General features: G+C 45.5%; 1 protein-coding gene across 3 annotated transcripts in view; it reads left to right on the forward strand.

Moving 5' to 3' along the window:
- Positions 1–5,432: 5,432 nt before the first annotated feature.
- Positions 5,433–16,566, forward strand: part of LOC118361099 (kazrin-A-like) — a 222,801-nt gene continuing 211,667 nt past the window's right edge. Inside the window, exon 1 of one of the 3 annotated variants that reach the window (XM_052482877.1) lies at positions 5,433–6,088. In XM_052482877.1, the coding sequence (XP_052338837.1) occupies positions 5,887–6,088 (202 nt within the window). In that variant the 5' untranslated portion in view covers positions 5,433–5,886. The remainder of the gene's footprint in view (positions 6,089–16,566) is intronic. The other 2 variants (XM_052482879.1, XM_052482881.1) reach the window with 2 other exon arrangements.

The raw sequence follows: 16,566 nt of genomic DNA on the forward strand, positions 1-16,566 counted from the left end.
AGCTAGCCAGCTATTTGTCGTCCTTAACATAGGAGACGCTGCTAGCTAGCCAACAGCTAGCCAACGTCTACTGAATAGAACTTCCGCACTCAACAACCCGGTCGCATTCCGCTTCGCTCCACAGGTAGTATCACATTTTCATTTCATTTCATTACAGCACAACGGTTTGATTTGTTTGATCGTAGCTAGCTACATAGCTAGCTACATAGCCGTCTGTGTATCAAAGATAATTGTGTAGTCTAGAGCGATTTTCTAGGTTAGCTAGCCAGCTATTGTCGTTCTTTTAACGCAACGTAACGTAATCAACACTGCTAGCTAGCTAGCTAGCCCCCGAATAGCAGCACTGTAGAAACTATTACACTCAACGGAACGACTTGATTAGTGTAGTGTCAACAACGCAGCCACTGCCAGCTAGTCTACAAAGTCAACAACGCAGCCACTGCCAGCTAGCCTACTTCAGCAGTACTGTATCATTTTAATAATTTTAGTCAATAAGATTCTTGCTACGTAAGCTTAACTTTCTGAACATTCGAGACGTGTAGTCCACTTGTCATTCCAATCTCCTTGCATTAGCGTAGCCTCTTCTGTAGCCTGTCAACTATGTGTCTGTCTATCCCTGTTACCTCCTCTCTGCACAGACCATACAAACGCTCCACACCGCGTGGCCGCGGCCACCCTAATCTGGTGGTCCCAGCGCGCACGACCCACGTGGAGTTCCAGGTCTCCGGTAGCCTCTGGAACTGCCGATCTGCGGCCAACAAGGCAGAGTTCATCTCAGCCTATGCCTCCCTCCAGTCCCTCGACTTCTTGGCACTGACGGAAACATGGATCACCACAGATAACACTGCTACTCCTACTGCTCTCTCTTCGTCCGCCCACGTGTTCTCGCACACCCGAGAGCTTCTGGTCAGCGGGGTGGTGGCACCGGGATCCTCATCTCTCCCAAGTGGTCATTCTCTCTTTCTCCCCTTACCCATCTGTCTATCGCCTCCTTTGAATTTCATGCTGTCACAGTTACCAGCCCTTTCAAGCTTAACATCCTTATCATTTATCGCCCTCCAGGTCCCCTCGGAGAGTTCATCAATGAGCTTGATGTCTTGATAAGCTCCTTTCCTGAGGACGGCTCACCTCTCACAGTTCTGGGCGACTTTAACCTCCCCACGTCTACATTTGACTCATTCCTCTCTGCCTCCTTCTTTCCACTCCTTTCCTCTTTTGACCTCACCCTCTCACCTTCCCCCCCTACTCACAAGGCAGGCAATACGCTCGACCTCATCTTTACTAGATGCTGTTCTTCCACTAACCTCATTGCAACTCCCCTCCAAGTCTCCGACCACTACCTTGTATCCTTTTCCCTCTCGCTCTCATCCAACACTTCCCACACTGCCCCTACTCGGATGGTATCGCGCCGTCCCAACCTTCGCTCTCTCTCCCCCGCTACGCTCTCCTCTTCCATCCTATCATCTCTTCCCTCTGCTCAAACCTTCTCCAACCTATCTCCTGATTCTGCCTCCTCAACCCTCCTCTCCTCCCTTTCTGCATCCTTTGACTCTCTATGTCCCCTATCTTCCAGGCCGGCTCGGTCCTCCCCTCCCGCTCCGTGGCTCGACGACTCATTGCGAGCTCACAGAACAGGGCTCCGGGCAGCCGAGCGGAAATGGAGGAAAACTCGCCTCCCTGCGGACCTGGCATCCTTTCGCTCCCTCCTCTCTACATTTTCCTCCTCTGTCTCTGCTGCTAAAGCCACTTTCTACCACTCTAAATTCCAAGCATCTGCCTCTAACCCTAGGAAGCTCTTTGCCACCTTCTCCTCCCTCCTGAATCCTCCTCCCCCTCCCCCCCTCCTCCCTCTCTGCAGATGACTTCGTCAACCATTTTGAAAAGAAGGTCGACGACATCCGATCCTCGTTTGCTAAGTCAAACGACACCGCTGGTTCTGCTCACACTGCCCTACCCGGTGCTCTGACCTCTTTCTTCCCTCTCTCTCCAGATGAAATTGGCCGCCCAACAACCTGCCCGCTCGACCCTATCCCCTCCTCTCTTCTCCAGACCATTTCCGGAGACCTTCTCCCTTACCTCACCTCGCTCATCAACTCATCCCTGACCGCTGGCTACATCCCTTCCGTCTTCAAGAGAGCGAGAGTTGCACCCCTTCTGAAAAAACCTACACTCGATCCCTCCGATGTCAACAACTACAGACCAGTATCCCTTCTTTCTTTTCTCTCCAAAACTCTTGAACGTGCCGTCCTTGGCCAGCTCTCCCGCTATCTCTCTCAGAATGACCTTCTTGATCCAAATCAGTCAGGTTTCAAGACTAGTCATTCAACTGAGACTGCTCTTCTCTGTATCACGGAGGCGCTCCGCACCGCTAAAGCTAACTCTCTCTCCTCTGCTCTCATCCTTCTAGACCTATCGGCTGCCTTCGATACTGTGAACCATCAGATCCTCCTCTCCACCCTCTCCGAGTTGGGCATCTCCGGCGCGGCCCACGCTTGGATTGCGTCCTACCTGACAGGTCGCTCCTACCAGGTGGCGTGGCGAGAATCTGTCTCCTCACCACGCGCTCTCACCACTGGTGTCCCCCAGGGCTCTGTTCTAGGCCCTCTCCTATTCTCGCTATACACCAAGTCACTTGGCTCTGTCATAACCTCACATGGTCTCTCCTATCATTGCTATGCAGACGACACACAATTAATCTTCTCCTTTCCTCCTTCTGATGACCAGGTGGTGAATCGCATCTCTGCATGTCTGGCAGACATATCAGTGTGGATGACGGATCACCACCTCAAGCTGAACCTCGGCAAGACGGAGCTGCTCTTCCTCCCGGGGAAGGACTGCCCGTTCCATGATCTCGCCATCACGGTTGACAACTCCATTGTGTCCTCCTCCCAGAGCGCTAAGAACCTTGGCGTGATCCTGGACAACACCCTGTCATTCTCAACTAACATCAAGGCGGTAGCCCGTTCCTGTAGGTTCATGCTCTACAACATCCGCAGAGTACGACCCTGCCTCACACAGGAAGCGGCGCAGGTCCTAATCCAGGCACTTGTCATCTCCCGTCTGGATTACTGCAACTCGCTGTTGGCTGGGCTCCCTGCCTGTGCCATTAAACCCCTACAACTCATCCAGAACGCCGCAGCCCGTCTGGTGTTCAACCTTCCCAAGTTCTCTCACGTCACCCCGCTCCTCCGCTCTCTCCACTGGCTTCCAGTTGAAGCTCGCATCCGCTACAAGACCATGGTGCTTGCCTACGGAGCTGTGAGGGGAACGGCACCTCAGTACCTCCAGGCTCTGATCAGTCCCTACACCCAAACAAGGGCACTGCGTTCATCCACCTCTGGCCTGCTCGCCTCCCTACCACTGAGGAAGTACAGTTCCCGCTCAGCCCAGTCAAAACTGTTCGCTGCTCTGGCTCCCCAATGGTGGAACACACTCCCTCACGACGCCAGGACAGCGGAGTCAATCACCACCTTCCGGAGACACCTGAAACCCCACCTCTTTAAGGAATACCTAGGATAGGATAAAGTAATCCCCCCCCCCCCTTAAAAGATTTAGATGCACTATTGTAAAGTGGCTGTTCCACTGGATGTCATAAGGTGAATGCACCAATTTGTAAGTCGCTCTGGATAAGAGCGTCTGCTAAATGACTTAAATGTAAATGTAAATATTGATACCACAGCTGTTGTACTTCTACACATTGGATGAGTTCCACTTATGACACAGCCGGAAAAGGGTCAGAGTTGACATTATGAACCCCAGTAGACAGTAACCAATGGACGCTATTGCGGTGCCACTGTGTTTTATTTGACTACTGTATGAATACTGTAGCTTGTTGTGAGAAATTGCCTACTATGACAGCCCATTCAAGGAATTTACTACTTATGTGTGGATTGGAAGCAGATCATCTCTTATTTGTCAAATGCCATATAATTCCCCACTCAACATTCCAGAACATCCAGGGAACCAAATATGCTAGCTGGGATGCCTTTATATCCATGACGTGGAGTGTGCAATTGCAAACTTGGGGAAAATGTGACAAATGTTGTGTTGTTGGTAATGAGGTGGCCTGCTGTGGTAACACTCTGCAGTGGACACACACACACAAACACACACACACACACACACACACACACACACACACACACACACACACACACACACACACACACACACACACACACACACACACACACACACACACAGTGCGTAGTGTGTTCAGGTGGCCCTGGTACTACTCAAACAGAGAGGAAATGGAGCGTTGATGAAAAAAGAAGGAAACCATTTAAATTGACCATGACCTTGAATGTGTGTGTGTGTGTGTGTGTGTGTGTGTGTGTGCGTGTGCGTGTGCGTGTGTGCGTGTGCGTGTGCGGAAACCACTTTGCCACTGTATGTGCTGGGGATTTTCATTACACAGCCAGCCTGACAGCTTTAACCTGCCAGTCAAGCTTGGTCATTTAACATCTTCCAAAATACAGTGAAAGTAAACATGTAACCATTTTTATAATTTTCTTTCATTTGCTGCAGATATGTTGATCAAATGTGTGATGCACTGTACTGTATGTACGAACTCTGTTTCATTGGAAGGGAAAACATGCTGATTTTTGTTCTTTTCAACATGATCAATTACCCTCAGACCTCAAAGCAGGTGTTTAGTCATTGCAGCTGTTTCCTGTATTTGTAGTATTTTATTCCTCGCTTAAATGAACGGAAGAAATTAGGGGTAGAGTGTGGCGAGGCGAAGAGAAGAATATAAGGAAGTGGGGGAAAGCGAGAGAGCAGAGGCTTCTCCAGGAAAACAGTCCTATGGATCTTTCTTATAGAAATGTATCGTAACAGTACATGTTTCTCTGTCCTTTAGAGATCAATATTTAATGGAACTTTTTTTTTTTTTTTTAGTTATTATTTATTAGAAAATAATCATGTCAGATTTACACAGTACATTTCTATCGAACACATTCTATATTTTGCCCCAATTAATACGCTTCTAGTCATGCTCACTCAGCCACTAACACATGAGATCCAGAGGATTGTGACACTGACACATTAACACTGCAGGACAAAAGCCAGCTGCAAGCTACACCAGACAAAGCCTCAGCCTGAGTAAGGAGAATTCATTTGGGAAGTGGTGACTATGCAACGCTCTTTGTTGTCCACCCTATATTTATTTTTCCTTCTCCAATAAATTATTCTCTCACCAGATTCACTCACAAGGATTTAGGCCGTAGCAGATGTGAATTCTGCTTTTCTATGCTGTCAAAGACCACAAGTTAAAACCTCCTAAGGGAAAAGTCCATGCGGCTGACACCAAAAGTCCATGCAGCAGCACTACCCCCATGGTTTCCCTGGACTTGGTACAGTCCATTTAAAAAGGTGCTTGTCATCTCCCAGTGCTCTGTGTCCTTTCAGCAGTCAGCTGCAGAGAGCACATTTCACAGAGGGAGTGCCTGCTCTCTCTCTCTCTCTCTCTCTCTCTCTCTCTCTCTCTCTCACAGACACACTCTTTCTCTTCCTCTCTCTGTTGCTCTCTCTCTCTCTCTCACACACACACACACACACTCTCTATCTCATTCTGTTAAAGAACTCTCTCTCTCTCTCTCTCTCTCTCTCTCTCTCTCTCTCTCACACACAGTCACACTCGCACATGCACCACAGAGGATAACAGTTACACAGAACATTTCCCCTTAGCTAATTTGAGGAGAAGGACACACTGCTTCTGAAGGATTTTACTCGCAGTTTTTTCTTAAGAAAATAGTCTAGTAAAGCAGTGCGGAGGAATACAACTGAAAACACGATACAGTTTCATTTTGTTCCTGGACATGGTCAACTTGACAACAGCATGACACCCTCCTGTTTGGATTCCCTCCTCAGGCCAAAATCCTGAAAATGATGGATGACGACAAGCAGCTGGCCCAGAGGATCGAAGGAGCAGTCCAGTCGGCCAGCCAGGAGGTGACCAACCTGCGCTCTGAGCTGACGGCCACCAGCCGCAGGCTGGCCGAGCTGGGGGCTGCAGACCGGGAGCGTGACCCCCCAATAGAGAACCACCACCAACAACACATCCGCCACCACCACCACCACCACCATGGTAACTGTCTCATGTGTATGCTGCTTCACGTGTGTGTGTTTGTGTGTGCTTATGTGCTTATATGGGTGAAAAAGCCTTGACTCGCAGTTTAAGAGAGAGTGTCTGTGCCTTTGAGGATTTATAGTATGTGTGTGTAATGTTGGTGTTTGAGGGGGAGAAGGAAGGTTGACAGTTGGCTACAAATGGGATGGACCAGAGAGAGGAGCGTCCACTGTTTGATGTCCACTCACATCTCCCTCTGTGCTTCAGTAGGTCCCCTCAGTGTTAAATAATTAACCCCTCCATTTGAACCCTGGAGAGCAGGAGTGGTGCACTTTGGAGGGGTAGTGTTGGCACTCTAGCTGGTTCAATACATTCCCCAAGCTTGGCAATGGATCTCTCACTCTGGTGCAAGGGGGGGTTGTGAGGGTTGCTGAGGGTTATTGTTTCCAAGTACTGTTTGAATGGCTGCCCATGCTGCAGAATGTGTGTGTGTTTGCCCTATCTTGGCTTTGTTTATGGTGTGGCTGTGTTGAGAGCATGTGAGTGTGTTGCTATGTCCCCATCCACCCCTCGAACACACATGCTCCTGCTGTTTCCTTGCCTGGAAGCTACAGTAGCAATGAACTCTCCCTGAAGGAATATGTTCCATCATGCTTTTGGCAGTGTTCTGTAGGTCAGACTTTCCACTCGCAGTCACAGCCAGTTCCCAAAATCTTAGTGAACTGAAAGACAAAGTCTGTTACATGGTGAAAATTTGTCTTCATTGTCCTGCATTAATATTTTGGCTATTCAATGGAACAAGTCTTTATTTTTCATTGCCTGAAGTTTCGATCAAAGTTTACTCACCGTGTGTGGGTGGTGTGTGTGTGTGTGTGCGCGTGTGTACACTCTGGCAGTGGCGAGGCACACACCCGTTGACACAGACTCCTCTGCGCCAGCCTGGAATGCTTTGGTCGTGTGTCAGCATTGTTTTGAATGGACTCTGCTGCCACTTTGTTATTCAGTTATTTCTGCCAGCTCGTGTGTGTGTGAGGTGGATCTGTGTGTGTGGGAGGGAGAGGAATACATGCGTGTGTGTGTGTGTGTGTGTGTGTGTGTGTGTGTGCGTGTGCGTGTGCGTGTGTGTGAGTGGGAGAAAGGTGCCTCTGAAAGTGACAACAAGCATTCCGCCGGGCGAGTTGAAATGGTGATGTCACCCTCCCTCATAGAGGCCTCGCCATAGAAATGGACTCCAATTGACTTGAATGGGAATGTCTCTTCACTGCTCAGCTGAGAGACCACAAGCATGCTCATTTATTAAACAGAAATATGATTACTGGGGATTTTACTCACAATTAAACAATACCTTTCGGAATTCCTGTTAAAATCTTGTATGGCAGTTAAAAACGTCTCCATGTGCAGGACAATTAAATGGTTTTAGTTCATTTGATTGAGTATTACTGTTGAAGGGGGCGATAGTATTGTGTACATGGACTGGTGTCTCTGTATCTTAAACTCTTCCCTTGCCCTCTCTTGTTCTCCTCCATTCTTCCTATAATCCTCTCTTCCCAGCCTGAGTTATGAACATTGGTTGGTGAGTTGTGTAAAAAGAACAATGCCAGGGGGTTTAATTCATCACTAGTTATCGCAGTGGGGAAGGAAGTGTGTCGGGGAGACTGTTGGTTCACTGTGACAACCCTGCTAGCCGGCTAGCGCCTGGGGATTCACTACTGCACACTGCTACCTTTGCATGGGTCCTCCAATTCCATACACATACAGTATCATACAAATGTGGATATTCTATGCCGAACAACGGTGAGTGTAGTGATACATATAATGAACCTGGAATCATAAGGACTTAATCAAATCAAATGTATTTATATAGCCCTTCTTACATCAGCTGATATATCAAAGTGCTGTACAGAAACCCAGCCTAAAACACCAAACAGCAAGCAATGCAGGTGTAGAAGCATGGTTGCTCTGAAAAACCCCAAAACCAGGCTATGAGGGGTGGCCAGTCCTCTTCTGGCTGTGCCGGGTGGAGATTATAACAGAACATGGCCAAGATGTTCAAATGTTCATAAATGACCAGCATGGTCAAATAATAATAATCACAGTAGTTGTCGAGGGTGCAACAAGTCAGCACCCCAGGAGTAAATGTCAGTTGGCTTTTCATAGCCGATCATTGAGAGAATCTCTACCGCTCCTGCTGTCTCTAGAGTGTTGAAAACAGCAGGTCTGGGACAGGTAGCACGTCCGGTGAACAGGTCAGGGTTCCATAGCCGCAGGCAGAACAGTTGAAACTGGAGCAGCAGCACGGCCAGGTGGACTGGGGACAGCAAGGAGTCATCATGCCAGGTAGTCCTGAGGCATGGTCCTAGGGCTCAGGTCCACTGAGAGAGAGAATGAAAGAAAGAGAGAATTAGAGAGAGCATACTTAAATTCACACAGGACACTGGATAAGACAGGAGAAATACTCCAGATATAAAAGACTGACCCTAGCCCCCCGACACATAAACTACTGCAGCACAAATACTGGAGGCTGAGACAGGAGGGGTCAGGTGACATTGTGGCCCCATCTGATGATACCCCCGGACAGGGCCAAACGGGCAGGATATAACCCCGCCCACTTTGCCAGAGCACAGCCCCCACACCACTAGAGGGATAACTTCAACCACCAACTTACCATCCTGAGACAAGGCCGAGTATAGCCCACAAAGTTCTCCGCCACGGCATAACCCAAGGGGGAGCGCCAACCCAACCTAATATGTGTTAAGATCTGTATGTATATATGCACAAACATGTGCACGGATGCAGACACATGCACGCACACACAAACACACACACACACTCACTCACTCACTCACTCACTCACTCACTCACTCACTCACTCACTCACTCACTCACTCACTCACACACTCACACACCCGTGGGGGGGTTGCCTCCCTCAAGACGTCATTGGACTAATTTGGGTCGGCTACCTGGCTGCTTAGTAGCTGGAAGAGCATTCACGGGCACCTTGCCCTGGTTCACTATACTCTGCCTCGCCTGCTCTCTGAAAAACCTGCTGGAGGTTCTCTGGGGTACAATAAAACAAAAATATATAGAACTCCCGCACACATGATTGTACCTAAACTTCTTGTCAAATTTTCTTTCAGAAACGTTTCTCAGAACTTCGGTGTATGTCTGCCTTGATTGTAGCTTTTCAAGCATTTTCAAGCATGGTATTTTTGACTAAACCCCCCAAATAAATGCGGACTGAATAAATATTCACTCGACCGTATGACACCATCTCAGTGTTGTTCGAGCCTTTGCTCTGATAGGCTGTGACGATGGACTTCCTTGTGATTCATAGCCAGCCTGCTTTGAAAAAAATATCTTGCCAACTATTTCTTAATGTGAATCGGAACTCATTAAATACTTGTACATGTTGCCACGGCAATTAGTCATCTTGAGGAACGGAGTAGAGCATATCTTGAAGATAAATAAAGAAACAGTACAAAGACATTTTCATCTTCCTAGAAGGTGATCAAAGCAGAATCCGGCCTATTAAATCATTTAGTGTAGAGGAGTGGGTGTCTCTGTAGAGGATCAATGGTGGATGCTAATGCTAATACTATAGAGCTGCTATTCTGCTCACGAAAAGGCTTTCTTTTCATTGTTCATTGGTTATTTAACATGATTCTAATGATAGCTGGCCCCGCTGTGCTTAGTGAAACATGAAGCGTAGGCAGCAACAGGCTATAGGACATTTAGTGAAAAAAGTCATTGTAATTGCTAACGGTGTTAGCATTAGCTGCTATACTGTAATTAACCTGACAGATACATCAGAGGGAGAAGGGTGATTGGTTGAAAGAGGTTTTAATTGGTTGTTGCTTGACTGACTGTGCAGCTTGTTTGACGTCTTCTTACCTTTCATACTCTAAAGCACACATACGCATGCACACACGCACACATACGCATGCACACACACACGCACGGACACGCACACACACACACACACACACACACACACACACACACACACACACACACACACACACACACACACACACACACACACACACACACACACACACACACACACACACACACACACACACACACACACACACACACACACGTACATGCACGCACACACCAATATTGGTGTCCAGTAGCGTTGGCTCACATGCTGTTTCACTGAGATTATGTTGCTCTCTGAGTAAGTGTGATTTCTATGCGAGTACAGAGCACCGCTATTCACAGCAGGGCTTCATTCTGTGAAAAGCAACACATCTTGGAGAGAGTCCACAGCATAAACATTGTGGAGAAGAGTGGAGATGTCTATTTTGATATTTTGTGCACCTGTGTACACATTTAGAAGTAATAGCATCTGCGATCCCTCTATACGTGTATAATTAAGCAATAAGACACGGGGGGGGGGTGTCGTATATTGCCAATATACTACGGCTAAGAGCTGTTTATAGGACGATGCAACGTGGAGTGCTTGGATACAGCCGTTAGCTGGCCATATACCACAAACCCCCAGAGGAGCCGTATTGCTATTATAAACTGGTTATAATTAAAACAGTAAAAATACATTTACTCATGGTACAGTATACGGTCTGATATACCATGGCTTTCAGCCAATCAGTATTCAGGGCTTGAACTACCCGGATTATAATAAACAGTATATACTCAATGGAATACATAGTAACTACATATCTTTATACGCTGGCGCTCGTTATCTTGAAATATATTTTAACACATTCCAGACAAGGAAGCATCCCCATCGAAAAAGTAATTTGGGATGAGGCTTTTAAATCCTGCCTCTTTCAAAACGTCAGATAGTTTTTCTCCACCGCTCTGGAATCCTCTTCAATTGCAAATGCAATTTTTGAAATGTCTTTTGTCATGGCTGTTTTAAATGTCAGCAGTATTTCCTATTGAGGGGACTGTGTTTGCATCGAATGAGTTAGAGACACACATTAACTGGCAACAGTGATGTCTGGAAAGTATTTTTAAAACATTATTACAACCGTAAACTCAGATTCTCTAATGTACTTTAAATGGTGTTTAATGATTTTACTCGTTCAGTACTTAATACAGTTACATAATATGCTACGGTTTTGTAACTGTACAGTTCAAATCCGTATCCATGTCTTTTACACTGGTAAATTATAGACATGTATTTAAAATCAGGAAACATGTTATTTTTACACATTTTTAGGACCTCATCATTAGTTGACCTTTAATGTTTAACTGGCGCTGTGAAAACAGGTGCTCGTCAGTTCAGCACTGTAGTACGCACAGCATTTTCCACATAGGTATTGACTGCAGCAAAGAGAATGAGGCCGGGATGAACTGGGACCAGAAATCGGCCAAGGCATTTCGAACACGCCAGTGCCATTCCTTCCCTTGAGACCCCAACACTGGCCCATTCCTTCCCTTGAGACCCCAACACTGGCCCGTTCCTTCCCTTGAGACCCCAACACTGGCCCATTCCTTCCCTTGAGACCCCAATACTGGCCCGTTCCTTCCCTTGAGGCCCCAACACTGGCCCATTCTTCCCTTGAGGCCCCAACACTGGCCCATTCCTTCCCTTGAGGCCCCAACACTGGCCCATTCCTTCCCTTGAGGCCCCAACACTGGCCCATTCTTCCCTTGAGACCCCAACACTGGCCCGTTCCTTCCCTTGAGGCCCCAACACTGGCCCATTCCTTCCCTTGAGGCCCCAACACTGGCCCATTCTTCCCTTGAGACCCCAACACTGGCCCGTTCCTTCCCTTGAGGCCCCAACACTGGCCCATTCCTTCCCTTGAGGCCCCAACACTGGCCCATTTTATTCTTTCTAGAGGCCACTATTATTAGCCAGATAATAATACTTTCTTGCAAAAATCCCAATTTAGACCGGCCCACTGGACTAAAATTTGGCCAGCCTATCTGGCATTTAACTAAACTGCCCTATGGCCTTTGGAACGAACGTGGCTTTATCACAGTCTTATCAGAGTTAGGTGCAGAATGCCACAGTTGATACCAGGCACAGGTTTGGCCATGACGCCCATCTGAACTTTGAGAGTGTGATAAAGCACGATATATATTTGATTATTTATTGTTAATAGTCCAGCATTGTCAATATGTAAGAGGATGTTCAATTCCACTACTCTAGAGGAACTGTTGTCTGCTGGCAATCTTTGTGCTTGATTGGCTCCAACGTTTCCGGAGCTGCATAAAAGCAATGATGTAGCTGGCATTTGTATATTTTATTGTACTACCTACTGTATATTGAAGAAGCTCCTTCTGTTCAAAAAGCACAGACTCAAATTAGTTCCGGTATTGATGAAGTTTGGATGGTTTTGGCTAAATAGTTGCTGATGAATTTAATGACTGTGACTTGTGACTTGCACAGGACATTTATATTGTCCTCTTTAGGTTTCAACATTTTATGGTGCGTTTTATAGCCATTTACTTTAAACTGGTATAAACCAGATGGAGGCTCACAAAAAATAGCCCTCAACAGCTCTATTGAAAATGCAAGAACTGTAAATGTCTGATAGCTACTGCGTTATAACTCTCCTGATGTTGACAGAATTATAACTCTCCTGAAGCTGACTGCATTATAACTCTCCTGATGCTGACTGAATTATAACTCTCCTGCTGCTGACTGAATTATAACTCTCCTGATGCTGACTGAATTATAACTCTGCTGATGCTGACTGAATTATAACTCTCCTGATGCTGACTGCATTATAACTTTCCTGATGCTGACTGCATTATAACTCTCCTGATGTTGACTGAATTATAACTCTCCTGATGCTGACTGCATTATAACTCTCCTGATAGTGACAGAATTATAACTCTTCTGATGTTGACAGAAATATAACTCTCCTGATGTTGACTGAATTATAACTCTCCTGATGCTGACTGCATTATAACTCTCCTGCTGCTGACTGCATTATAACTCTCCTGATGCTGACTGCATTATAACTCTCCTGATGCTGACTGCATTATAACTCTCCTGCTGCTGACAGAATTATAACTCTCCTGCTGCTGACTGCATTATAACTCTCCTGCTGCTGACTGCATTATAACTCTCCTGCTGCTGACTGCATTATAACTCTCCTGCTGCTGACTGCATTATAACTCTCCTGCTGCTGACTGCATTATAACTCTCCTGATGCTGACTGCATTATAACTCTCCTGATGCTGACTGCATTATAACTCTCCTGATGCTGACTGCATTATAACTCTCCTGAAGCTGACTGCATTATAACTCTCCTGATGCTGACTGCATTATAACTCTCCTGATGCTGACTGCATTATAACTCTCCTGATGCTGACTGCATTATAACTCTCCTGATGCTGACTGAATTATAACTCTCCTGATGCTGACTGCATTATAACTCTCCTGATGCTGACTGCATTATAACTCCCCTGATGCTGACTGCATTATAACTCTCCTGATGCTGACTGCATTATAACTCTCCTGATGTTGACTGCATTATAACTCTCCTGATGCTGACAGAATTATAACTCTCCTGCTGCTGACTGCATTATAACTCTCCTGCTGCTGACTGCATTATAACTCTCCTGATGCTGACTGAATTATAACTCTCCTGATGCTGACTGCATTATAACTCTCCTGATGCTGACTGCATTATAACTCTCCTGATGCTGACTGAATTATAACTCTCCTGATGCTGACTGCATTATAACTCTCCTGATGCTGACTGCATTATAACACTCCTGATGCTGACTGCATTATAACTCTCCTGATGCTGACTGCGTTATAACTCTACTGATGTTGATTGAATTATAACTCTCCTGATGTTGGCTGCATTATAACTCTCCTGATGTTGACTGCGTTATAACTCTCCTGATGCTGACTGAATTATAACTCTCCTGATGTTGACTGAATTATAACTCTCCTGATGCTGACTGCATTATAACTCTCCTGATGCTGACTGAATTATAACTCTCCTGATGCTGACTGCATTATAACTCTCCTGATGCTGACTGCATTATAACTCTCCTGATGCTGACTGCATTATAACTCTCCTGATGCTGACTGCATTATAACTCCCCTGATGCTGACTGCATTATAACTCTCCTGATGCTGACTGCATTATAACTCTCCTGATGCTGACTGCATTATAACTCTCCTGATGCTGACTGAATTATAACTCTCCTGATGCTGACTGAATTATAACTCTCCTGATGCTGACTGCATTATAACTCTCCTGATGCTGACTGAATTATAACTCTCCTGATGCTGACTGCATTATAACTCTCCTGATGCTGACTGCATTATAACTCCCCTGATGCTGACTGCATTATAACTCCCCTGATGCTGACTGCTGATGCTGATAACTCTCCTGATGTTGACTGCATTATAACTCTCCTGATGCTGACTGAATTATAACTCCCCTGATGCTGACTGCATTATAACTCTCCTGATGCTGACTGCATTATAACTCTCCTGATGCTGACTGCATTATAACTCTCCTGATGCTGACTGCATTATAACTCTCCTGATGCTGACTGAATTATAACTCTCATAATGCTGACTGCATTATAACTCTCCTGATGCTGACAGAATTATAACTCTCCTGATGTTGACAGAATTATAACTCTCCTGATGTTGACTGAATTATAACTCTCCTGATGCTGACAGAATTATAACTCTCCTACTGCTGACTGCATTATAACTCTCCTGATGCTGACTGCATTATAACTTTCCTGATGCTGACTGAATTATAACTCTCCTGATGCTGACTGCATTATAACTCTCCTGATGCTGACTGAATTATAACTCTCCTGATGCTGACTGCATTATAACTCTCCTGATGCTGACTGAATTATAACTCTCCTGATGCTGACTGCATTATAACTCTCCTGATGCTGACTGCATTATAACTCTCCTGATGCTGACTGAATTATAACTCTCCTGATGCTGACTGAATTATAACTCTCCTGATTATATTACTCTCCTGATGCTGACTGCATTATAACTCTCCTGATGCTGACTGAATTATAACTCTCCTGATGCTGACTGAATTATAACTCTCCTGATGCTGACTGCATTATAACTCTCCTGATGCTGACTGCATTATAACTCTCCTGATGCTGACTGCATTATAACTCTCCTGATGCTGACTGAATTATAACTCTCCTGATGCTGACTGCATTATAACTCTCCTGATGCTGACTGCATTATAACTCTCCTGATGCTGACTGAATTATAACTCTCCTGATGCTGACTGAATTATAACTCTCCTGATGCTGGCTGAATTATAACTCTCCTGATGCTGGCTGAATTATAACTCTCCTGATGCTGACTGCATTATAACTCTCTTGATGCTGACTGAATTATAACTCTCCTGATGCTGACTGAATTATAACTCTCCTGATGCTGCATTATAACTCTCCTGATGCTGACTGAATTATAACTCTCCTGATGCTGACTGCATTATAACTCTTCTGATGCTGACTGCATTATAACTCTCCTGATGCTGATTGCATTATAACTCTCCTGATGCTGACAGAATTATAACTCTCCTGATGTTGACTGAATTATAACTCTCCTGATGCTGACTGCATTATAACTCTCCTGATGCTGACTGCATTATAACTCTCCTGATGCTGACTGCATTATAACTCTCCTGATGCTGACAGAATTATAACTCTCCTGATGTTGACAGAATTATAACTCTCCTGATGCTGACAGAATTATAACTCTCCTGATGTTGACTGAATTATAACTCTCCTGATGCTGACTGCATTATAACTCTTCTGATGCTGACTGAATTATAACTCTCCTGATGCTGACTGCATTATAACTCTCCTGATGCTGACAGAATTATAACTCTCCTGATGTTGACTGAATTATAACTCTCCTGATGCTGACAGAATTATAACTCTCCTGATGTTGACTGAATTATAACTCTCCTGATGCTGACTGCATTATAACTCTTCTGATGCTGACTGAATTATAACTCTCCTGATGCTGACTGAATTATAACTCTCCTGATGCTGACTGCATTATAACTCTCCTGATGCTGACAGAATTATAACTCTCCTGATGTTGACTGAATTATAACTCTCCTGATGCTGACTGAATTATAACTCTCCTGATGCTGACTGCATTATAACTCTTCTGATGCTGACTGAATTATAACTCTCCTGATGCTGACTGCATTATAACTCTCCTGATGCTGACTGCATTATAACTCTCCTGATGCTGACTGCATTATAACTCTCCTGATGTTGACTGCATTATAACTCTCCTGATGCTGACTGAATTATAACTCTCCTGATGCTGACTGAATTATAACTCTCCTGATGCTGACTGAATTATAACTCTCCTGATGCTGACTGCATTATAACTCTCCTGATGTTGACTGCATTATAACTCTCCTGATGCTGACTGAATTATAACTCTCCTGATGCTGACTGCACTATAACTCTCCTGATGCCGACTGAATTATAACTCTCCTGATGCTGACTGAATTACAACTCTCCTGATGTTGACTGCA

Source organism: Oncorhynchus keta, chromosome 28 (assembly GCF_023373465.1).
Source record: "Oncorhynchus keta strain PuntledgeMale-10-30-2019 chromosome 28, Oket_V2, whole genome shotgun sequence".
Taxonomy (NCBI): Eukaryota; Metazoa; Chordata; class Actinopteri; order Salmoniformes; family Salmonidae; genus Oncorhynchus; species Oncorhynchus keta.